At 36.9% G+C, this 26995-nt stretch overlaps 1 protein-coding gene across 6 annotated transcripts in view; it reads right to left on the bottom strand.

The window, feature by feature from the left end:
* LOC140150778 (protein unc-13 homolog D-like) overlaps positions 1-26995 on the bottom strand; it is a 106862-nt gene that overhangs the window by 18622 nt on the left and 61245 nt on the right. For 3 of the 6 annotated variants that reach the window (XM_072172891.1, XM_072172889.1, XM_072172893.1), the window contains exons 9-21: positions 21467-21544; positions 19509-19590; positions 18892-18996; positions 18016-18209; positions 13531-13660; positions 11522-11646; positions 10577-10667; positions 9674-9880; positions 8902-9053; positions 5324-5555; positions 4569-4637; positions 1142-1216; positions 580-681 (exon numbers count right to left, since the gene is read on the bottom strand). In XM_072172891.1, coding sequence (XP_072028992.1) covers positions 580-681; positions 1142-1216; positions 4569-4637; positions 5324-5555; positions 8902-9053; positions 9674-9880; positions 10577-10667; positions 11522-11646; positions 13531-13660; positions 18016-18209; positions 18892-18996; positions 19509-19590; positions 21467-21544 — 1642 coding nt within the window. Of the gene's footprint in view, positions 1-579; positions 682-1141; positions 1217-4568; positions 4638-5323; positions 5556-8901; positions 9054-9673; positions 9881-10576; positions 10668-11521; positions 11647-13530; positions 13661-16166; positions 16285-18015; positions 18210-18891; positions 18997-19508; positions 19591-21466; positions 21545-26995 lie in introns of all 6 variants that reach the window. The other 3 variants (XM_072172892.1, XM_072172894.1, XM_072172890.1) reach the window with 3 other exon arrangements.

Raw genomic sequence — 26995 nt, 5'->3', positions numbered from 1 at the left:
ACCCCATTTGACAATCACACTCCCTGTTTGGAAGATTAAGGTCATGTCTTCCAGAGGTGTATGGATTTCACCTAGAATAGCCTAATTGTTGCTGAGAGTGCATTGCCTTCAGCTGGCGGGGTCATCTTAGAGGACCTATGCACCTGTTCACTCCAGCCATTCACTGGATGTTTAAATATGTTCCCTTTTATGTTAATTTTTTTGATTTTGAGGTATATAAAACATCGACGCTGGGCAGGAAAAAAGAACGATGTCAATTTTCACTGTTACATATTTGGTAAAACAGGGAATAGAACAAAATATCAAATTTGAGAGTATTGTCATTTTGTAGGAGACACAAAAACTGTCAAAGATGTTGTTTTTATTGTTTAAGTTAGTTTGATGTCCCTTCAAATTTGACATTTTGTACTGTTCCCTGTTTTGCCAAATGAGTAACAGTGAAAATTTACATAGATTTTTCCTGCAAATCAATGTCACATAATCATGTATCATTTTTTAAACCTATCTCTGCCAGTGACAAAGTGAAATAAATGAAAATAGATAAATAAAATAAGAAGTGAGTGATCACCTTAAACTTACCTGATCTGTGACATCAAATTGACCCTCATCGTCATAGTAACCATGTTCCTTGAGTTTGTCATGGATGATGTCTGCATAGTCACGGGCACCTTGACACATATCCTGGTAAATTAATAGGAAATGTAACATTATGGGTTAGCTGACCAACTGGAATCAATTTTATGTTAAAGATTTCTGACATTTCCAAAATATTTATAAAAGACTGTACCTTAATTATTTGCATATTTTACATCCAAAAACTTAACTTTAGCAGAATTGGGTGACCTGAATACATCCTTCACAATGTTTGGTTTATAGAAATATAAAAACACAATAAAATGTGATAAACAAGTCTCTTCCATTCTTCTAAGATGAAATACCATTGTGGCCATCTCATTATAATAGGAGTCAGTAAATAGTTTGAAGTTTTGCATGCCTTTTGAAATTGCAACAAATGCAGATGCAGTGACCAAACCTGAAGAAGTGCAGCATGTGACAAAACCTAACATGATCAATCATGCTTGTACCATGAGGTTGCTCTTCACATTGTCTCATCCCAATAATATTCTTGAAAACTACTCACATCAGCCACTTTGGCGACAAAAACATACGACCCAACCACATCAGGCCAGTTGAGATGCTTCCAAAACTCACGGATCTGAAAAAAAAACCCACAAACATTGATCAGTTATTAGTTCTAAAATTGTGTACAAATATATTTTGCAATAAACCAACAGGAACAGTGTAACATTTGAAATGGCAGCCATGTTGGGGGACAATTCCTAGATGACAGAGGGACAGGCCTCTAGGTCGAATCCACAACGATTCATACCTATTACCTGTTTTATTGTATTATCCTGCAAATTGCCCCATGGTACCTTACGGAGGACAGAAGTTAATTTAAATGAGGATGACTCTGTCATGAGTGACACCATATTGTATTCTCTCTATTCAAAGTGCTGCAACAATTACCTATTCCAGTTGAAATCCATACACACCATAAGGAAGACATGACCTTAATCTCTCACATAGGAGGTGTTGATTTCAAATGGAGTCACCCATTCAAGTAACCAAGGTATTATTTAAAGTTAAAGGTATAAAAAACTTAGGGTGCAGCATGGGGGAGGGGGAAATTATGATAATGTGATAAAACAAGTGGATATTTCAGGTCATCACTTATTGTCAGTGAAATGATGTTTATTCAATTCTGAGAAATGCAAGTGCTCAGTTTCGAATTTTGAACTATTTTAAACATCAAATTTTGGTAAAAAAATTGTCAGGAGGGGGTTTGAGATGCAAGGTGTTTTGTGGCAAAATTGTGTTTTATAGTAGAGAGAATCACATTTTATATGTTTTTTAATAAATTTGTTATCTTTTAAGACTAATTTGAGAAAAATATGATTAGTTCTGTGTTACAGATGCTATGTTTTGTGTCAAAATGTGTTAAGTCCATGCCAGAAATTGCGTTTTGTGTCAAAGCGTGTTAAGTCCATGCTATTTTTAAAACAAATTAATTCATTAAAAAAAATCAAAAGTCTCTAGATTTTAACTTAACATATTTTTATGGTCCTATATATGTCACCTTCACTTCACTGTAATTTTATAGAAATCGAACTTTTTTTCATTGCCATAAAGAAAATTCCTGATTTTCTTCAAAGTGAATCTTGTGGACTTAACACAGTTTGGAAATAAGCTCTTCATATTTAAAGGACATTCTATGCATGTATACATATATTGAGATTAAAGAACTGTGTCCTGGGGGTTGAGCCTGTTTAAAATCCTAGCAACTTTTATCATAATAGTTAAATCTTGTTTATCTTCTTGAAACAATTTAATATCAGCTCCCATTATCTTCTTCATCAATCTTTACATATAATAGTCTTGTAAATCAGGTCTGATTAAAAAATCTGAATTCAAATTGTTTTAACCGATAAACAGGTGATATGTACCGATTTTCCTTTATGCATTTATGGTTAATTTAACTTGTGACTCCGTATTCAGAAATAGGTTCTCATTGTTGTCACACAAATTGAACCAATATGGCCACCCATGTATTCACATGCCTTACTATTTTATATTGCTAAGAAAAGACTTATGTGGTCACTCAAGTGAGAATAAGTACAGATGTGGGTAGGATTAAACCTCAACAATAAGGCTAGTTTCATACTTTCTGTCGCTTGCCGCTGAGCGGTGTGACGCTTCATGCTGTTTGTACTTTTCTGCAAGCAGAGCAGCACGTCTGCACGGCTCTAAAATCGTATTTTGTTATCATACGTCAGAGCTGCACCACTCCGAGTTGACTTGAATTCGCTTGGGCTAAGCGAGCGGTGGAGTGATCGATATCTGCCTTGCTGATGGACACCGCTGGCGTTTCTGGTGCAACTGCTCAGTGAAGCAAATTTGTTAATAGCGGCAAAGCGCCAAGTGGCAGGAAAGTATGAAACCAGCATAAGACCTCAGTTACAACCACATTTGCATTAGACTGAAAAACTAACATGATGAAATATAACCTGGGCTTGATAACCTTTACACCACCAAGACTATATAATACACATCTTAAAAAAATCTGATGCAGTTTAGTAGTAGATAAAGGGTGAGAAACAGACCATTACCATAGATAATCGGTGTCTTGTTGAGGTATGGTGAGTGAGCATGCCGAAGGCGAGACCCTCAAGGGGTCGAGCCTTCCGAGCGACTAACATGCTAACCATACCTCAACAAGACACCGATTATCTATGGTAATGGTCTGTTTTGAACCGCTTATCTGACATAGACGGTGAGCCAAAATAAACGAATTTGTTGTTATGGTTTATTCATTTTCCAAAAGACAAACTGGAAAAGCTGATATGATTATCTTGTGTAAGTTTAGGGTTTTCCAAAAATAAAACACACCGAGACAGTGTAATATTCTTCCCGTGTGTCCTGCGTTTGAGTCTACTGAGTCTTATCTAGTGTCAATTGAAAGTGATTTAATCAAATCAATACAGCATTGATTTTAACCGGAGATTCTATTCAATTCACTTGTGGTCATGTCCCACTCGATTATACATATTCGTAATATTAATAATGAATATGTAAATAGTTCAAAGGTCAAAGTGGGTGTGTTTTACCTAGACATGGCGGTAACTCATTTAACACCATAGAATTTATATTTATCTTTAATATACTTATAGAACAAATGTACTGAACCAAATCAACGCATATTCCTTGGTACCTTCCTCGACCTTTTTGGTTGGCGTTAGGCCGCAGATTGTTGTAGTTTTTCTACATCTAGTCTTGTGGCCTGTAATGTACTGCATTTTAGGTGCAAAATATCCTTGGTTGAACTTAATTTGTAAGACCTCATGGCTCTTGTTTTGTTACCTACTTTGTCGGAATCTGCGTTATTTGGGAGAGGGGGGACAAAGGTAGATTGACATCCTCGTCCTAATTATACAGGCTTTAAGACATAATACAAACTAATTTGCATTATTCAATAAAGGTGTTCTTGGTGTCATTCAATACACACAAGTATTGTTTACCATCTTCATTGAAATATAATATGCATAAACTTGCATAATAATTTATGCTGATCGTGTAAAATATATTAAACTTAGATGCATTTTAAGTTTGTTGAAATGTCCAAAAAGTCAAATAATGTGGCCAGTGTTTCTAAATATGAACATGTACTTCTCTTGTTCAAAATTTATTGACCTGACCAAGATTATCTTGACCTGACCAAGATTATCTTGACCTGACCAAGATTATCTTGACCTGACCAAGATTATCTTGACCTGACCAAGATTATCTTGACCTGACCAAGATTATCTTGACCTGACCAAGATTATCTTGACCTGTCCAGATTATCTTGACCTGTCCACATTACTTGATATAATCGACAGTTGACCAGACTTTGAACAAAAGAAATACAATAGATAATGGAACAAAAGAAGAGGGCTAGACGTATATAGCCAAGTAGTGGCCACACCTGGCCATGAATTTCAATCTTGTCTACAAGCCTAAAACATTACCTGCCCAAAGCATGTAGCTACATCAACAGCAGATGTACTGTGTTTCACCATACTATCCATCAAAGCGATCTAGGAAACGGAAAGAAAAAATATTGCACTCATTCCACTTTTTAGTAAGACACATTCATTTAATTCAAAAACACATTTATCAGTCAAGTTAGCTCAATCATTAAGGCGTTCGAATATGGTGCGAGAAGTGGCAGGTTAAAATCCTGCGAGAGGTGGCGGGTTCGAACCCTGACGTTGCCTAGTATGTTCTCGTGGAAAAATTCAGTTAACTTGAAATTCCCTGGACAAGGAACTTACTGCTAATTGTCTCGTTGTAACCCGCATCGAAACTCGGGAGCTGATCCTGGTTGCGATGGTTATTTGTGGAATGTCTAGGGTGTGCGCTCTTGTAGCAGCAAAGTCCCTGATTTGTTGTTATATGGTTTATGGACTGATGTGGGGCCGTAGTGGTCAGCGACAACCTGTAAAGTGTGCTGAGGCTTGTGGATCAACGTCTAGGCGTTGTGCCTGTGCGTAGTGGACTATAAATCACTATGCTTTTTTTTTTTTTAAATCCATTTATAGTTATGGTTTCAATGATTTGATATATGAAAACCTGATATTTTCATCTGGTAGTGACAGACAATGAAATTATACCCTTCTTATTGTGAGAATGAACCATGAACCAAGGGATTATGGTCGTAGCTGGTGGGGGCACGAATCATCAGTAGCAATAAATAGTATTTACTTGAGAAAAATGTTCTTACCTTATCTAATTCAACAGCTTTCTTTATCCTTGCATAACTCTTCTTTCTTGCAGCTCCCAGCCACTGTTCCACGGCAGGTTTAAACAACATGTGAAAGTTGACGGTTTCCATCTCGCTCTGGTCCCTGTATTCATCATACGGTAATTCAACAGGAGCAGTTTTAAATACCATGGAGCCAACACTGAACCGGGGAGGGGCTGATCCATTTGATTGGCCAAAGTTGACAAGCTCGCTATGGAGATGAAAAAGAATGCAAAGCAAAAGCTGATGAGGATGATGACAGATGACAATGAGCCAATGACATTAAACCTAAAGAGAACATGCAGACTCCCCCATGAGACAATGACATTAGACCTAAAGAGAACAGACTCCGCCATATGGATGCCATGGCATTACAGACAGGGCAATAATGAGTTTGTTCTCTTTGGGTATACTGTTAAAGCAAAATATTTTTATGGCATGAAATTTTCACAATTTGAAAATTAACCCTTTGAGAACTACCTGCCGATTGGCCAAAATGAATATTGTGTCCAAGAAACCTTGAACTATGTGTGTGTGTGTATAAGCTTTCTTGCAGATTCGGTCATTTGACAAATGATATTGTGCAATTTGTATTTTCAGACTGCCCATAATTACAACACAGTGGCCTATGGGGCACCACAATACATAAAAAAATTATTCATAACTTGCAAATTCAATGTCCGAATCAACCGAAATTTTTGAACCTTTTTTGTGGATATCTGTTGATCCAAAAAACGAGATGCTAAAATCACAAGATAACCATTAAGAAATATTTTCGATCGTAAACATTTTGTGAATCCTTTTCACTTGTTAAATTCTTGACATTGGTCGTATTTTGGTTGTCAGACAGTTGTAGATTATGAAAGTTTGTAAAACATTCTAGACATCAGCAACATTGCAGTAACATTGTAATAATGCTGTAATAACGTTATCACATTAAAATTGTGTTATAGAAACTTTCATATGCAACCAAAATAGGATGTTAAACCAGCAAAGCTGAAAGAATGCCACAAGATATGTCCAGTTGGGCCTAGGCTCTTCCAAATCTTGTTGCCACTGGCAGTCTCATAGACAGTATGTTACAGTTAACAATTACAACAATTCAGTTATCTTGGGTGCATGTTGTGTTTTCCAATAAGTCCAGCACAGAAATTTGATGTGAAACAATCATCATTCTTAATGATACACTGCAAATATGTTGGGGAAAATGTTGTCATTTTTTGAGAAAATACTTTGAACATGTGTGAATGTAGCAAGTGCAAGAGTGCTGTGGTTGCATATGACCAATGGTGCATGTTGTGTTTTCCACAAAGTCTATTGAATTCATTTATAATGAAAGACAAAGATAAAAAGACTAGTTTGCATCTGACGTCATCTGTCAATCAAATTTTCTATGATCCTTGATTGGTTAATTAGCGTGTACAAGGAAGGTCGATTTATCTGGTGCTGATCGGAGAAAAGGAATAGCAGCAAATGGCGAAAAATTACGTACTATCACAAGGCAAAAAGCAAGTTTTCTAGGCATTATTGACATGGTGCCTTCACGAAAGAAAGTTTCCTATTAAGACGTAACTTTTGAGATGGTTTGTATGTTTGAAAGTGCAAAATTTAAAAATAAGGTGCTCCGTTTTACCGCCGTGTTCAGCAACTCATATCATCACAACACTTGTAAACAAACCGTGCTCGAGTTTGATTGACAGATGACATCAGACGCAAACTAGTGTTTTTATCTTTGTCTTTCATTATAGTGTTGTCAATGTACCCACAGGGGTGTAAATATTATTATGATAGCCAATTGCTGACCCACCACCATCACCACTATGTACCACCACCACCATAAGCCAATGCAAGATGGAGAAGATGCCTAAACACAAAGGGCCTATTCCATTTAAAATCCACACATCCCCTGTGGAAGATTTTAGTGCCATCTCAATTCCAACTGCACCTTTATGTTCAATTCAGCTGGAAGTTTTTGCTAGTTTTATGTTAAATTCAGGTTGAAAATGATCAAATCTGGTTAGAAATTTGCTCAATTTGGCCTAAAAGTTGAGAATTTTGTTCAGAATTCTAAAATTGTCCACACTTTTTATGGATGAAAATGGTTGAATTTGGAATCATTTTAACTGTTGAATTTGGTTGGAATTCCAAAATCTTCCTTAAGAGGGGGTGTTGTTTTCAAATGGAATAGCCCAACAAGGTGACTTATAGTGGCTGAAGTAAATGCATCTTTGCTTATTTGATACAAACAAAAATACTTACCTTTTGATAAAAAAAAAATCAACAACTTTTGCAGAGAAAAAAATACATTCATGTGAAGCAGTCATAGGATGTGATATGTGTGCAGCAAAAATAGACTTGATACGATAGAATCGTCATTCTCAATGATACATTGCAAATTTGGTGGCAAAAATGTCATTTTTTGTAAGACTTTGAGCATGTGTGAATGCAGCAAGTGCAGTGGTTGCATGACCAACCCTTAATAACCAATGGGCTATTCCAGTTGTAATCCATACACACCCTATGAAACATATGACCTTAATCTCCCACACAGGGGGTGTAGATTTCAAATTGAGTCATCTACTATTCAGGTGACTCATTTGAAATTCACACTCCCTGTGTGGAAGAATAAGGTCATGTCTTCCATAGGGGGTGTATGGATTTCAACTACAACAGCCCATTCCAGATGTGTGATGTAAGTTGAGTGAAAGATCAAAGCAAGGTCTGTGTACTCTAATAATGTAAACAATGACCACATAATAATCTACTTTAAGTCAATACTCTTCAAATATACAATTTGGAGATATATATCCCAGTAAAATTTTTCTTCAGTAATCAATAGAAGTCCCTTATATGCAAATCATATTTCACAGTGTACTCACTCTTGTTTAATATATTTAGAATTAACAACAAATGAATCAAGTTTGAGTGCAATAGCATGGAACCGATCTCTTGATATAGCAACAAGCAAGCGAGGGTGACTGCAATTCCCATGATGTGTATTTCTCATTTAATGAACTCTACAAAATCTCCCCCCACCCACTGGTACAATCCCCTTCAGCAGAGCAGGAGCAGGCGACAGGCAGGGCACTTAAAGATTGATACTGACTCTTCCTTGTCAAAGGTTTCCAAGGAGCTGTCAGTTGTATCTGATAACCCAGTTTATAATAATAGTCCAGGTCATCACCCAGGTGTTGGGCACATCACTTACGCTAATGCGGGTCACTGGCAATCATTATGCGATTTTATGTGAGCCTTCATACACACCTGTGGCACATGACCTGTTTTCTGAACATTTCCGATGTTGATGTGATAGCTCTATTAACATTGATGACTATCAACACCATCAAACAAGCGTGGAAGACTGCAATTCCCATGTATCCACCGTTACATGGCGATTTCTCACTTAATGAACTCCCCCTCCTTAATGCTAACACATTGGTACTAACTCTTGCTATCTCCCATACCCCCTTCCTTCAGCAGGGCAAGAGTAGGCAACATATGCCGCACCTCCAATCAAGCAATCTGAAGTATATTAATGCTAACACACTGATACTCACTCTTGCTTGATATGTTTAGCATTGGCAACAAAATCCCTCATAGCTAGGTAGAGTTGAAATAGGACGGTACTGATCTCCAGTTGAGATTCCTCGTCTAACGCCTTGGCACACTTTTTACAGTTATTCACACAAACTTTGATGTCGTACATCAGCTGTGAAGAGAAGAGCAGAATGGTTGCCATGGTTATATGTGGGTAGACTGAATGTTGTAAAATGGTCTTTAAGGTGTGTCATGGACCGCAGTGGTCAGCAAAAGTTTGTAAAGTGTGCAGAAGTCTGTGGGTTGGCATTGTACACTAGTATAAATCCCAAAATTTAATTCAAGGTTACACTATGTATTGTTGGTCAAAGCAGCCAAAAAAAATTGATTTTCATTATTTTAATCAATATATTATTGAAAAATAACAGTTTGATGTTTTGCAAAAGTTCATTCTACAAATCATATACTTTGAAAACGTGCTCGATTTATTCTTGTTAACAAGTTATGTATGTTTTACAAAAGCGTTCACTACCATTCGCAAGATGCTGTGAACTACTAAATCACAACAGTTTAGAATAATTACTAACCTTAATATGACATGGTTTTGGTTTATTTTTTTAACATTTGCAGATTGTTCAATTCTATTGGTTTAATACCATTGAACAGAGGAGTACAGTATCATTATGTTCATGCAATACAAAAATATTCCTTGTTTGTCTGAAGTATACATGTCTACTAAACGATAAATCCAGAAATTACACTTTTATTCTGATAACATCCCTTAATACTCACAGCTCTGGCAAGTTCTTGGTATGCTATAGTGAAATAGCTCATGTTGAATACATTCTGATACACTTGGTCCACAGATTTCTTGAGTCTTGCAAGATGTACACTGATTGCATTAGTGAAATCCACCATGGCTGATACCACGGCAACCTCGTTCCAGACAGCCTGTAGGCATTCAGCATGCTTCCTGTTGTACCAATCATGAAGATCTTGCTATAAGGTTAGAAAAGAGGTAAATTAGTACAACATACACAAAACTAGAGTAGGTATGGGACCAATCAGTCAGGTACAAAGCTGCTAATTTTAAAAATTGAAATTTTATAAATTTTGCTGGTTTCCACTGTTTTTTTTTTTTTTTTTTTTTGCAACTTGCTTTTGCCTCTACCATACAGTTCAACCCATTTTGTCTGGCTATGATATAGGTATGATTTGATTCTATCATGTAGTGATAGCCACATTTCATAATGTGAGCGCATATGTGTAAAATGGCCCATAAAGTTTTAAAAATTTAGCCATAATATGCACACATGTTAAGAAGGAAGCCATCGATATTGCTAAGACAAAACATAACAGAGTTTCCGCAAATAGATTCATCAGGGTTTGTTTGTATTGAATGGTTTGTAGCAGACTTGTAGTACCCATACCCGTACTCAAGTCCCAATTTCCGTACCCATACTAATTCCCATGTCTTCGGACCCATACTCATGCCCTATTTTGACTTCGGACCCATACCCGTACCCATGAACTGGGACCTGTACCCGTACTCATGGCCTGGGAACCGTACCCGTACTCACGGACTGGGACATGTACCCGTACTCATGGCCTGGGACCCGTACCCGTACTCATGGTCCGGGACCCATACCCGTACTCATGGTGGGTCCCAATAATACAAGACTTTGTAGTGCATACCTGTATGAGAGTAGTGATGACTGTCTTCAAGTCTGGTTGTAATATCTTGAAGTTCTTGGCAAACTGTAATTCAGACACCTGCTGTAAACACCTGCAAAGTGCAACAAAAATACACATTTACAATAATTGTCAATTATATTCAAGTCTGATATTATGCTAGATTTATGCTCTATTTCAACATTGATGTGTGCTTATCTATGTTTTTAACTTATGCTTTTTAATTTGTTCATCTAGCTGGTCTAGTTTAAATCCTTATTGTTCTCTTGACTCTACAAGATGTTGGTCGGCTACAATGTTGACTTTACTTGCCATGCAGCTGGCATGCTGTCCCATGTGTTGCTGGGTGCAATGTGGGACAGTTCCCAACCTGGGTAGCTGGATGGATGAAGGGCCCTCTTCCATCTACAGCTCCGAGATGGTGTTCTGCTCCTCGGACCCCATTTAGCTTTGCAGATATTGCCGCACTGCAGCCGACCAGCACATAGAGGGGAATTATTTTATGTTATGCAATTATTGTTTTGTACATTATTTCTAATGTTTTTTGATGTATTGTCTTTGACCCCTGGACCAACCTGGAAATTAGTATTGATCCCTGTGCTATGTACCCCAGGCAAAACAAGATTTAATAAATAAACAAATAAATACTTCAAAAAGCTGAATTGCTGTGCAGTTCACAAATATCAAAATACAACAAACAACATGATAAACATATAAAAGAACACAAATTCAACCAAACAGAAGAAACTCCCTCCCTGAAATTAAATCCCAAGGTAGAAAAGTCCTCCTTTAAAAGAGAAATAAGGACCTGTAAAAAAGTTTGAAAAGAGGGGGTTTTGACCCCTGGACAAAAATATGTATATGACCAATGAGTTGGTAAGATCCAGACAAACGAAAAAGCATAATAAATGGGTCATAACAATCATACAGATACATATAAAAGCTTACTTCAGTAGGTTTTCTAATCTGATGAGAGCAGGTTTGTTGGTTGCAGGAAACACTTCTTGTTGTCTCTTGATCAAATCCAGACCATACGTCACAAACCTCTGAAATGCTTTCTTTAAATTGGATTCCTGAAAAGAAAATATGTTAAAAGATTTTTAAAACAGATTGACAAGGCCATATTAATTAATTTCTTTGTCTCAGAGCACTCGGGTTATTTATCTTCAGTGAATCAATTTATCAAGTTTGTTCTTCAAATCAAAAAAACAATTTTTGCTTGACAAAACCAGTATGTTTTTAAATTATTTTGTCCATCCCATTGGAGGACTTCATCAGATCTGAACATCTGATCCACTTTCCCCAGGAATCTGACTTCAGGTTGTGTGTAGTCTCTTTCAGTCTGGAAAAGAGACTACGCACAACATATACTAACTACACATGCTAAGAAGTATATGGGGGTGAGAAGAAATTCTACAATTATATTCTGTAAAGTAATTGAACATAATAGCAGGATTGCAGACCTTAAAGGAACATTATGGGAAAGAAAGAGAATTTCACCGAAGGCAAGCCTAAGGCACAAACTTTCGCAGATCATATTCTCCCGGGTGACAGCGCAAAACCTTAACTACTCTACCACCTCACCCTCTCAGCATCTTAGTTTGAACTTGCCATTACTGCAAAATTCTGCAGTTACTGGAATTGTTATATTCGAGATGAACAAGACAGGCTCTGAATTGGCTATTCAAGCTGAAATCCATATACCTATGGGAGAGATGACCTTAATCTTCCACACAGGGAGTGTGAATTTCAAATGAGGCTAGCTGAATATGTTGCAGTAGGCTGCATCTATATAAACAGTACGCACACACCAATCAGTGACCATACCTTGTAATTGATTTTCATCATGTAAGTGGTCAGTATGAGGTGCCTATCCCTTTACTTGCCAAATCAATCACATCTGAATCTATGAATGTATACACACACCCAAATACATGCACAAACACACCCCTACTTGTAATTACCTGCAACTGAGGACCTCATTCTGTATATGTGACATTCACAGCGAATGAGCCGTAAATTCCTCCCCCGGTCAATTTTGTTTTATTTCGTGTTTAAAAAATAAACATCATAAACTTAAAAATGGTATATCATTTGACTTCAAATGATATCCAGAAGCGGGGTTATGGTTTGTTAAACTTTGCACCTTCAACAAAATTATAGCTTGTTTCGTTTATACATGTGTCTCTTTTTCCACGTTGCTGGCAATAAATATCAAACAGTCATAATTGGCGGTCATTTCAAATCATCCCCAAGTCAACGAGGTTTAAGAAAGTTCTCTCATTGTTAATTGTTGGTTATGCATACCTATACAAAATACAATGCCTGGTAACCCACCACTTGAACAGGATTTAGCAAAAGCAAACAAAGACCAGAGCTATTCAAAGTTCTATAGCCATCTAAGGTAGAAGCTTATCATCCACTTCAACAATAGGATAATTGATTAGTGTTTCACTATCAAAATGAGATCGATGTCGGGCCAGCTTAAGTTACCGATGAATACGACCTTCGTACACAATTTAGGGAATTTACGGCTCATTTGTGCTGCCGGGTCACATATGATTGAATCCTATCTAACCGAGGACGCACACACTCATTTTTAATCGACTCACATGGACCTACTCCACAAACATCAGACCACTTACTATCCAACCGAGACCAGTCCTATATCCCCTAAATGTGGACCTGTTTTAAATGCATTTTTATGTTATTTGCTATGTCCTGGTTATATTCATGCAACCAAGGACATCCACGGTTGGAGGTGCATCCTTGTTTGCAGGTAATTACAAACACACATCACTAACCACGTACCTCTTCATCAAGTAACTGGACAATATGAGGATGATCCCAAGACGTGTCTGTCACTTACTTATTATATCAAGAATAGTTCAATCTATGAATGTACACACACTCACAAGCACCCCCACACACCCCCATTATATCATAACTGATCGTACCTCTTCTTCAGGTAACTGGACAATATGAGGATGATCCCAAGATGCATCTGTCACTTTCTGCGTTAAATCCGAAAATATTCGAAACTCCATCGTCCTTAAAGCGCATGGCTGACTGAGGCCATTCCACTGACTGTGGGCAGGATACAATTGACAGTATCTAGATCAAGGGACTCCCAACACAGGACTACCCAGGAATAAGGTGATGACATAATTGGGGTCGTGAGTGGTCCGACTTTCAAGAGACCTTTGATCTAGATTCAATCAATTACCATGTACCAAAATACCAGCAACGGTGCAATAAAGAAATTATGCTATTTGATATCAATATACCAGCAAACATGCAATTAAGGGATAATGCTGTTTGATACCACCACAGAGTACTACAGAGAGCGTACCACAAGTCAAAGTCTCGGCATCACCCGATAATGAGGGCCGATTGTTCCATGAAATAAGACAGGTGAGACTGCTACGCAATTACCGCATATTTTCATGGTCTATCACATAATCGCGAAAGCATGCAACGCTCTATCGCGTATGGCACGCAGCGCTGGCGTGATTGTTAGACACGGCACGATCGAACAATCAGCCCTCATGAATATGCGAGAACTCACCGCATGCAATACACAGGGAGTTTGACTGGTGGTACGTACTCTGTAGTACTCGGTGGATACCACACTCAGCAACCATGAATTAAAGGATTATGCTGTTCAATCACAACACCAACACCCCAGACATCTGACTTTTTGTTTCCACACACAAACTAATATACTTACCTGACTATAGGCTTGAGGGAATTACACTCACTACAAAAATGCCACCAGCCATGCGATAAAGGGATTACGCGGTCCAATCCAAACACTAAAGCCCAAACGTTCTGACAAGCTTCTTGTTTCCCTCTACACATATAAGCATACCTACCTCTGTCAAGACTACAGGACTGGGAGACAATAATACTCTTGTCAAAAATGCCACAAGCTACACAATGAACCAATTACTATGCTGTCCTATCCAATACTTACACACATACACCCAACATGGAGCTTACACAAAGACATCCTATCCAAACTACCCTCCTATCAACTAAACACACACCCACACAGTATTAGGTTATTCCAATTGAAATCCATGCAGCCAGTATAAAAGACATGACCTTAATCTCTTCCACAGAGAGTGCAATGTGAACTTCAAAAAGTGCATTCAGGTAACCCAATTTAAAATGCATGGAAGTTTAAGGTCATGACTTCCATAGGGGGTGTATGGATTTTAACTGGAATAGCCCATTACAGATGAAGCGACTTTTCAGAACTCTGTCAAATTGTCCAAAGTTGCTTTAAAAATGGTTGGTAAATCAGGGAAATGGCCTTTATCCATTTTCATTTGAGAAATGTTGACAAACTATGAAGAACACTGAGATTGCATCCTCCATTGGATTTGCATGGAACTTCCTCATGCCGGGCATACAGAATAAATAGTAAGCCTCACTTGACATGATGATGTAGTGTCTGGCGTATCTACTGTAGGAGTTAATTACTTCATCAGCAAATATTCTTAAAGTGCACAAAAATTACATGTGTGTGGATTATTGTAGTTTAGGATTGACAGATATCTGAATGTCCCTTTAACATTAACATGATGGGTCTGACAACTTGTTTTGTAGCTCACATGTATAAGCAATACCTACCTTTATTATCTGTTTGACAATGCAAATGGGGATTTTCCTGCAACCAAATTGCAATGAGCTGTGCAATGAACAAATTATGATGCAATCCAAACACTTCAGCAGCACATACCTTCAGACACAAAGTGAACACATACCAACACCACACACTCCAACCAACACTATTTGTGAGTTTACCCTGCTGCACACAGACACATCCCTATACTATTCCTACTGCTTTCACTGACCATCATACCTGCCAAACAATGATGCTCTAGACTACACACTCTTGTCACAAGTGGGCATTAACATCAAAGCACAGCAACTGTCTTGCAAAATGTAAATTTTGATCTCTTAAAATTAATTAAGGAAATCTTTTTTTGTTTGCTTCAAAAAAGCATCCCACACATTAATTTCGGATGTATTTTATAATGGGCTTTAAATTTGATTGATTGATTGGCTAGTCTAGTTGTAATCTATATACACTCCTATAGAGATATGACCTTAATCTCAGACACTGGGTGTGTCGATTTCACATGGAGTCACCCATCTATGAAAATCCTCATAATATATTTTGTGCTGAAACCAAAGATATAATACACAAAAGATTACTGACTCAAAACTGCACCATACATAGCGCTATGGCAATCCGCCATCTTGGTTTGCTGCTCATGGAGGCCACGTAATGTTACCTCCAGCATCTATCGTCAAGAGTCCTAAATCAAACATAAACTTGCATCTTCCACCTTGAGTGTTGCACATGCAATGCTCAGCACACAATATTAAACAACGCAAAACGCACACAACCACACACTTTGAATCGAAGTTTGCTGGGCAAAAAGCGAAATAATCCGGAGTCACATTAAGTGACCTCCATGAGCAACACACTAACATGGCGGAGTTGGGAACTCTTTGATACATGCTACCTCATTGGCTGAAACAGTGCATATACACACTTTTAACCGAAGCACAAACATACCTCGCTCGGTTTGAAGGCAAATGGTGACCAATTATTAGCCATAACTTTCCCATGTCTGAATAACGAGTGAAAATCCATAACCGTCAATGCACATTCTTGGCTATAAGCAAGCCAGCGGCTGTGTGAGGGATGAAAACAAAATGGTGGCACAAACGCACATTAAAACCATGTTAGTATTGCCGCGATTAGTGCAAAATAACCACATTTACCAAATTTGTTGTCTGCATCACATTCTGTCATATCTCAAAAGGCTGCCTTGTGTGATTTTTATTATCATCGTTGCATAATTCCATATTGTTGTGTTATATTTCAGCATGCTTCTTTCTTTCATGAATGGACATGAGGTTGTAATATTGTATTAATACCTCAATATTAATATATAAAGTTAATTTTATAGTGCCTCATCACAATAAAAAATCACAAAAAGCAGCCTTTTGCGATACAACAGTATGTGAAGCAGACGATGAATTATCCCTGGCCATTAATCTGTTTTAATTTAATCATCATTATTGGGACATTCAGTTGAAATCCATACACCCCCTATGAAATCTCCCACATAGGGAGTGTAGCTTTCAAATGGCGTCACCCATTCAGGCAAACCCTGAATGTGTGAGGGTGTATGGATTTCAACTGGACTAGTCTAATAACACTAATTAGTGCCATCCCCAATTAGCATTTATACTAAGTATCTCATGTCACACTTTTCAGCAAAGTTCAACACAGCTTCCCATGAAAGCACATTGTGCGCATACAATGATTTTTTTTATGTATTGGTTTATGTAAGAAAATTCAAAATCATGAATTTAAAAACAAATGAAGTTATTCAAAAATCAGCAAAATGCAAACTATTCCACATATGTGACCGTCCACCACAAACGGAGTGTAAAGTCAGCCCTGATCATTTTTTTAAATTTCATATTTAGAAAGTAGGCCTATATGTCATAAGCTTTAAAATGATGCATCATTTGACTTCTTACGATATCCGGAAGCGGAGTTATGGTTAGTTGAACTTGACACACTTTAGCATTTGAATATGACTTTCATGAACATTTTGATTTGTATGCCTAACTCAAAATCACATTTGCCGACTTTACGAGCGTTTTGAGATGTACGGTCACATTTGCAGGAATTACACACACATTTACAGGAAAGTTACCACATTTACAAGAATTGTTTCCGATTACTGTTAAGCATGAAATGTTTATGTGCATGACAATAATTTGGCTTATTTTGTGAGTGCAATTGATTCACAAAATTTTCATGCTCACATTTTTCTTCATACATGTATTGATCCTTAGCACGGTCATCTCAAAACGAGGTTCTAACCGCAAAGTGCGTGTTGTACGTGCGCATGCCTGTCAAACGAGTGCTTTAACTACCATGTGTAATTCCTTAGTTGTGTACTTTCTCAATTGTCAGAAGTTTCAACCTACCCAAACCAAACATGGGAAGACAGTATATAGCAGCCGTTCCCAAACTATGGGTCGGGACTCTGCGGGGTTGTAGCCTCTTCCATAAGGGGTCACAGGACTTCATCCAAAAAATTCATCTCTGTGCATTAAAGAACAGGGCACCATCATGGTCAAGTAACCCCATTTTGACCCATTTAGCATTAAAAATTCCCAATTTTCAAGCTCTTCACACGCATTTGTCCTGGTTAAATCATTCTGGCAGACGGTCAGCAGGACTAGTTTGGAAATTTTAACTGATACGCCCTGATAAGTTTTTGGAAAGTAACAGCATTTGTTTTAAGCTGTGGATTGTGGCATATTTTTTTAATGAAGTTTGGAAAAAGTTTGGGAACACCTGGTATATTAGTATATCCTTTATTAACACCAATGCAATTTACCTTAGACATTGCTGCATATCAGGCATTTCATATTGCACTGAATGTTGGGATAGGATCGCCATGGCAGCCTTAGTCAGGTGACCATTCCAGAAGTTCTTGCTATCTTGTTGTGAGACCTCGTAATGTACAAAATGATACCACAGGATGGAGTGGGCCTTATAGGCTGTCATACCTTGGTCTGGCCTCTTGCTTTCCTACAAAGACAACAAAATATTTTGATCAGTGTTTAAAGAAATGGTCCTTTTCTGTAAATCCTATAATTCCTTGCGGTTAGACCCAAGCTGTTGTTATTTGACATCACGCTGATGCGCACATCGTTTAGCGAACATCCTAACTGCACATGTCAAGTCGATGTGACGTGAAATGACGACATCTCAGGCTAACAGCAAGGAATTATGGGATTTACAGAAAAAGTTAATTTCTTTCAATTGACCTTTTCGGTAAATCCCATAAGCCTTTGCGAGTACACCTGAAATGTCGTCACAACGATCTGTGCCGATGCGCACATAGTTCATTGAACATCATTACTGCGCATTGCAAGTCAGCATGACGTCAAATGACGACATCTCAGGTGTACTCGCAAAGGCTTATGGGATTTACTGAAAAGGTCAATACTGATCTCAGACTAACTACAGGTATATCAAATTGAGCTATTCCAGTTGAAATCCAGACCCATATGGAAGGCATGACATTAATCGTCCACTCAGGGAAATGTGAATTATGTCAAATGAAGTTATCTCCATTTGAAATCAATACCCCATGTGTGGGGGATTAAGATCATATCATCCATAAGGGGTGTATGGATTTCAACTGGAATAGCGCATTGACCCCCAATGCAACCTAACCAGACCAATAACAGAAAAGTGTTGTTCTTACCTCATATGCAAGTTTGATATTTACTCTGACCTCTCCCTGTACGCGTGTTTTTGATGACCTGGCCCTTAGTGGTAACCAGGCTTCTAATCCTTCACTGGGTATGGTCTGTGAAAGCAATAACAAACATAATATTATTATATAGCTACGCATTCCAAATAAGGAAAAAAATATAGCTTTATTAATGCACACATTAATAAAGTTACAGGTAGTTTTTCGCCAATTATAAGCCGCATAAACTATAGACATGCAACTCACACCAGTCTGTCAATATAATGCCAATATTATTGTTGAAATGACCTTACCTAAGTAAGCATGTTGTACTTACTCTATGTTTAATATTGAAACATCCCATTGACACCACCATTTGGCACATTACCTAAACCTGGTTAAGCAGTATTTACGCTTAGTTTAATATTGACACAACCCATGTAGTCAGTACTATCTCCACTACTAGCAGACACATTACCTAAACCTGGTTAAGCAGTACTTAAACTACGGTTAATGTTGACACATCCCATTGACACATTACCTAAACCTGGTTAAGCAGTACTTAAACTAAGGTTAATGTTGACACATCCCATTGACACATTACCTAAACCTGGTTAAGCAGTACTTACACTGAGTTTAATGTTGACACACCCCATGTAGTCAGTAGAATCTCCACTATTAGCAGCAGACTGGGCAATCTCTTTGAATAATCTGAAGCGGATAAGATAACAATATTAATACAATTGTCATTTAATTACAAATTGATAACAACTTTCTGTCTACTTCAGGAATAGACGTTTGCATATTAAAGTTTTCAGAAGACAGCTGTTTGTTTATGATCCATGCATACTGGGCACAGCACTTACGATAGCTGCGCTCTGCTTTATGCATGTCATTGACAAGCGTTTATGTGAATTTACAAGAGTGTGAGGATGCTCGCCTACAACCTGGTGCACACACATGGTTTCTTCATGTGTCCACATGTAGTTTTGAAAAGGTCTATGGGTTCTTTAAAGCCTTATCCATCAAATTTTAATTTTGTTATTCTTTGTTCAAAATGTTGAAATAATATTAGTAATAACTGCCGGTAAGGGTTGCTGTCCATTTTAAGCTGAAACAACCAGGTAAAGTGAAAGAAACCCCACTGGTTATTTTGGCCATTTAACATGCAGTTCTATTGGAGGACATAAAGTCATAATAAAAAAATTATGACTTAAAGGTCCGTGACCCGATCGACAGCATCATCCCCGATTTTTTCATTGTTGATGAGGTTTTGGTATCACATAATAGATACTATTTTTCTCATTACTATCCTGAAATTTGGCGCTCCAAGTCGATGTATTTCCGGAGAAATCATGAATCACAGCGGTTTTTACAGGTATACCAGTTTGTAAACAATAAAAATTACTTCGGATCATGGGAAGAGAAAAAAGCGAACTACGCTAAGTGCTGAGGAGACGGTCCGCCGTATATAATTAAAACAATTCCTTGATTATTTCAGTTGGTGAAATAGCTCAATTGGCTAGCGCGTCGTTCTTTTACCCAAGAGGTACCCGGTTCAAAACCCGGTATCGGAAGGTTTTTTCCTCACAAGTTTTAACCCAAACTTTTTTAGATTCATTTGAAATGTACATATTACAAGGGAAAATATATTTTGTTTCCTTTTTTTCTGAAACAGTGCGAAAAAACAAAAAACAACAAATATTTTCCGTTCAATACTGGGCGGCATTGCAGCATGTCAGCATTCGTCATACTGAACGGAATTGTTGTTGTTGCATGCCTACCCAGAATGCAATTCACGTATACAAGGTATTGGATTGCAAATTTGGCTATTTATTCACATTTACGCTGAAAATGCTCTCGTTTTTCACAAAGCAGCATAAAGGGGAGATATTTGATATTATTATGTAATTTTAAAGACAATCCATATCCAAAACCAATAGGGTTACCCCCTTTAATATGTCAAACTTTGCTCTGTTGACCTACAAAGACAACAAACTTGGCCGATTCCATTTAGGTGTAAGTTGGGACATGGTTTGAAAAAAAATTAACCAATTTCATATTATAAGATTGTACATTATGGCTTTAACTGCAGGATATGATTATAAAAAATGCAGTGATTTATAGTACACTACAAACACAGCCATTAACCCAACAAGCCTCAGTAATTCACTGATCACAGTGGCCCAGGACACACAATTTAGAAACAATCAGGGATCACCCTATACATACCACAATAAACCATCACAGCCATGATCTGCTCCCTAAATGTGGTAACCAAGGCAATAAGCAGTTTATAGTTCCTTACCCAGGGGAATTCCAAGTTAGCTCAATTATTTTATGAGAACAAACAGAGATACACCATATCCCTGTACCATATCCCAGGTAAATGCTACATTTAGAAGGCAACATTTTAATAAATCAACTTTAACCCCCCCCCCTTCCATGCAGAGAGTATGAATTTCAAATGGAGTTTCCTGAATGGGTGACTCCAATTGAAATAAATACCCGCTGTATGGGAGATTAATGTCATGTCTTCCATAAAGGGTGTATGGATTTCAAATGGAATAATATCTCTTTAACTTACTTGCCAACGCCTTTAATGCTGTTCACGTCCGATGCCTTCTGGACAGACTGTAACACTGTAGCATCAATATCTTCATCCCTAGTAGCACAATAGCAAAATCAACATTCAAACACAAAATTAACTACCATCCTGGGTACATATCCACTTGCTCAACTATACATGTCTTGTGATCTGGCAAATACAGTAATTTGTCAAGATGTTCAATTTGATTTTACAAGCAAACTTCTGCGTTTTATTGTGCCAAAACATTATTGGCTCAAATGCAATTGCCCTATATATGTCATTTTAGTGTTGCTTAGAACAATAAAATAAGTTGAATACCATAATACTCAGGGGTGTGAGAGGTCTAAGACAAAAATGGAGGAAAATTACTAAAATAGCTGGAAAACAACGTAAAATCAGGGTAAAAAAGCCAAATATGGGCTGAAAATAAAAGAAAATGTGTTTATTTTGGCTATAAAATAGCTGAAATCAGCTCAAAAGCTGAACACCCCTGTATACCTCAAAAGCTAAAAGCAATTTAGCAATTCAATCAACTCATTTAGCTTGTTTCCATCACATAGACGCTTGAAAATTGTCACTGATTTGAACGTATAGTTATACTCATTTTTATTTTTATAGTATCATTCAAAATGAAAAGATAAGAATCACTATGCTCAATCATGAGAATGGCTTTTTTGAAAACTGCATGAAAAAGCGTGTTCGGCCTTAAAAGGCCACAAAACAGGGTGAAAAAAGATTTTAAAAATGTGTAAATTTGGACAACAAAACTGCCTGCATTCAAGCAAAAGCCTGAAAATTCTCATCCCTGTACAATACTATATTTCCTAATGTGGTTGTAATCTGAATTTTGATGCAGTTTATTATTATATAGCGGAGTTCTAGTTTTAATTTTGATAATGACACATCCATTTTAGTTCCCATACCACCACCTCTGATTAAATACACTATATACATCCTAGATCAAACAATACTGATAATTATATTTAGATTCAATAAAATGATTTGTCACTCTGTAACTCTTGTACATCTAACCTTTATGAAAATCCTAAATAAACACAAAACTAGGGCTGAGGAAATGAGTCACTTTTTGACAGACTAGATAGATAACAACTAAACAGAGTGATGTTTATCAAATATTGAAATTCATTGAAATCATTTATACCAATAGCATTGGCATGGTCTTGTTTTATTTGTTTACTTCAACAACTTTGTAAACATGTACTTTTTAAAAATCATTTTAAGACATTTCAAGCAATTAATTAATCAACAAACAATTATTGGTATTTATTGAGTAGCAAATCTGAGAGAATCCCTTTTATGAGTTTTAACAACTTCATTTACATGACAAATTCAGCTGAATTTACCAAGAAATTGTAGGCAAGGTTTCAATGATTTTATTTCATTTGTTATTAAATTCTTAATTATTTTTTATATTTTTTTAAAAAATTTTGTCACTCCAACTTATTGACATTTAACTTTTTTATACCAAATGAAAAAGGAATCCATAGAAGGCCAGACAAGTGGGTTGTCTGGTCCAAACCTTCACAGGCATAATCACACACAATAAATTAACAAGTATAAAAATACATTGTAAAAAAGACATCTAAACCACAAAAACTGTCAATTTTATTTGATACAGTTGTTAATATAACTTTGAATTATCTTGCTTAGTTTTGCATTGTGTGTTACATCATTTATTTACTTGTTTATTGTTTTGTTTTTCATGGATGCACCATGAACAACAACATGTGTGGGTGAATATAATGTGCAACACCTACATGTAGTTGCTCAATTATTGTAGCACTGTTTAATTGAGCACCTAGAATCCAGGGCAGCTGAAGGCACTATCCCATCATACACTGCGATACTGCATATACTATTGAAAATGCACACAAAATCCCTCATTTCAACTTTCATTTACTCACTTACATCAGGGGTGCTTAGATTTTTATTTGAAAAAATATGACCAGAAAAGGAAACTATTCATATTCAACATTTAAGCGGCTCTTACTTATTTTTTTGTATAAATTTGCTATCGAGCAAGCATATACACTGCATTGTATGATGGAATGATCAGCTGCTGTGAATCAGAACTGTAAAGTTTGACATTTTCATGCAATTAATTTTTCACACTTCATCAATTGTAACTGGTTCAGCTGATTTTTAAATTTGTGATTCTACACTTCCTTTTCTTACATTGACCTATGTACAATATGTGACACGATCTGGTCCATAGGGGCCAAAAGTGCAAATTTGAAACTGAGATAAAGGTAAAAATATGGAGTAAAAAACAATCAAATAAATAAGAAAATAGACATGAAAAAACTTAACTTAAAAACCAAGTATGCTAGACCTTTGGTGTTTTCAGTAAATGACAGCCTATTGTTAGCATAATGTAATAATTACAGTAACTCAATTTTCAAAAATGCCTCCTTTGGCCCCCATGGACCAGATCGTGTCACATATGTACTATATGGACTATAATGTGTGTTGTTATTTTCATGGGCTGCTTGGCATGCAAAAAGCATGAAAACTTTTTGGCAGTATGTGAAAAATGTAACCTATTTTCTAAATAAGAAGCGAAAGTATGGAAAGTATTGTTGCGATAGAAGAAGCTGAAGCTCTGTATTTAAATCACAATATTATGGTTGAAGTCTCAACAGGAAAATTGATTCATCATTTGCCCTAACAAAATAAATTCCAGAACTTTTACAGACTGTAAAAGTTAATAACTATTCTGAAATTTAGTTCAGTGTTTTATTTTATCAATATAATTTCCTAATAAAATTAGCATATTTTTTGGTCTCTTTGTTCAGGGGAAAGAATGATGTGCAGGGCCTTAGTTTATTGTCAAATTAATTATTCTTTTGCAGTGTCATACCCAGGCCGCTCCTACCCAGGGACTGGAGAAAGGGTGAATTTTGCTGACCCCTTCATCAATAGCCCGAAAAGGTTGACCCAATATTTACTGGATGGTTTGTAAAATGAAGAGCCAAACAAAAAAATCAAGAAACTCCCTCTCTGGTTTCAATGCTACATGTATGTTTATATTGAAAAAATAACATTGCATTGATAACATCTGCAGACTGACCCCTTCTTCAAATATACATCTTACAAAAATTAAATCTAGTCTGATTGTTATAAGCTTATTTTCTAATCTTCTAAGTCGATATCTTCAACAGCAAAATGTTAGCATGTTCCTGGTGTCATGCAAATAATGGATATTCCAGCTGAAATCCAAACATCCCCTATGTAAGACATAACCTTAATCTCGCACACAGGGAGTGTAGATTTCAAACAGAGTCACCCATTTAGGTAACCCCCATTTGAAATTCACACTCCCTGTGTGGGAGATTAAGGTCATGTCTTCCATATGGGGTGTATGGATTTCAACTGGAATAATCCAATTAGTCATAACAAGTTTTGTGATACCTATAGCTGGTAATGCATGCTACAACTGTGCTGGTATTTGATTGATTCATGCAACATACAGGGTGTCCCTGAAAGAACTGTATCATCAGAAAACATAATTGTTTTCCAATTTCAATGATACAGTTTTTCAGGGACACCCTGTATATAACAGTTGCATAAAATCGTTATTCCTTCATGTAATTTTACACGAAATTAGGGTTAGGGTTAGAGTTAGGGTTAGTTTAGGGTTAGGATTAGGGTTAGGATTAGGGTTAGGGTTAGGATTAGGGTTATGATTAGGATTAGGGTTAGGATTAGGGTTAGAGTTAGGATTAGATTACACGAAATAATTACATGAAGGATCGACCAAAATACCACACAACTTTCATTTTCTACTGATCTGCTAACAAGAGTTGGTATTTAACAATTCAACTTCCTTTGTGATACGCCCGTGCTTTTCAAGGTTACATTCCTGATTCCAATCGTTGAATGTCATGTACAAATTGAAAATTCTTTTGAGTGGAAACTCATTAACACAAAGTTGTGCGGAATTCAAATTTTACTTCTTGTTATCAGGAGTTAGTGTTATGTGAAATGTATGCTTGAGAATGTAAAACATACTTCTTGTTATCAGGAACTTCATGTTAAGAGGGTTCGTGTTAACGAGTTGCCATAGAAATGCTCCACAAATAAATTCTATGACATTGCAAATTTATACTAGTCTCACCAAAAAGAATATTAAGGGTACATTATTTTCATTATTTTAATCAATGTATTATTGAAAAATAACGCTTTGATGTTTTGCGAAAGTTCATTCTACAAATCATATACCATACTGACGCGAGTACAGTCCCACCTTCGAGTAAACTCCCACCCCCAATTTGTCAAAAATTGAGGGGTGGGACTATACTCGAATTTCAATTTTTTAAATTTTTTTTCAAGTTATTTTTTCGCTTTGAAGTGTCCCTGGACCTAGAGGTAAATGCTAGGATCATTCATGGTTGATTAAAAAAATAAATGTTGGCCTATGTGTTTTTAATAAATTTGTATTCATGTCATACTCTATTAATGATTTCAAAATGCATTGAATTTGCAATCCAAATACGGCGGCCAGCGCTCTCGCAATTTGTTCGACGCACAACACGGCGCACGTGGAGGTTACTAATATTTACGCTGATGGCGCGGAGGTCCACTGTTGTTTATTAGTGACCGCGTTCAGCGTTTGCGTTTTCCAAATAAATATAAAAAATTTAATTGCATGTATCGCGTATATTAATGAGGTTATAAATGATATTTATTACATTTTGCTTTTTTTGTATAAATATGTATAAATATAATGTAATTTTATCTTTCAATTTTTTGAACAAGTTCATCAGGAATGTTGATATTAACTGTAAATTTGGTTCATTTTGAACAATTCCTACAAAAAACAAAAATGTTTAACTCACGTTTTAGTGGCGTTACACCACTGGATACGCAGAAAAGGACATGGCACTCTGTGGTTTCATCAGACTGGCAACTCATCACATCTGACTGTTTCCTTTTATGGGTAACAGAGCACCAAAAAGAGGTGGAGAAAAATTTGAATCCAGACCATTTACATGTGCAAATCGCAAATCTTTTGTCACAGACATTCACAAAACTGCCATCACCATCACCAGGGACAGGCGATATGCGTGGAAAAAAATAGCCAATTGCGCAGAGATTGCACGGAAAAAAAGTTCCGCGCAAATCACTTGTCCCTGGCCATCACTGATCATGTGGCCTCTACGAATCACTCCATCAATTGGAGGATTCTAAAGTTATTGATTGTGAAGCTGATAAGACTACCAGGTGGTTCAAAGAAGCATTTGGATACGCAGAAAAGGACATGGCACTCTAAACAAGGACGAGGGGACCTATGCACTCAATAACATCTTTGACCATCTCATCACGGGCTACGGTGCCTCCTGTTACCCATTAGAGGAAACAGTCATATGTGATGAGTTGCCAGTCTGACAAAGCCACTAGAATGTGAGTTAAACACCTTTGTTTTTTGTAGGAATTGTTCAAATTGTTCAAAATGAACAAAATTAACAGTTTAATACAATATTAGCGTTTTAGATTTTAACTGGA

This window comes from Amphiura filiformis, chromosome 4 (genome assembly GCF_039555335.1).
Source record: "Amphiura filiformis chromosome 4, Afil_fr2py, whole genome shotgun sequence".
NCBI classification, from domain to species: domain Eukaryota; kingdom Metazoa; phylum Echinodermata; class Ophiuroidea; order Amphilepidida; family Amphiuridae; genus Amphiura; species Amphiura filiformis.
Note: the sequence above shows the minus strand (reverse complement) of the source record. Positions and strands in the feature narration are given on the sequence as shown.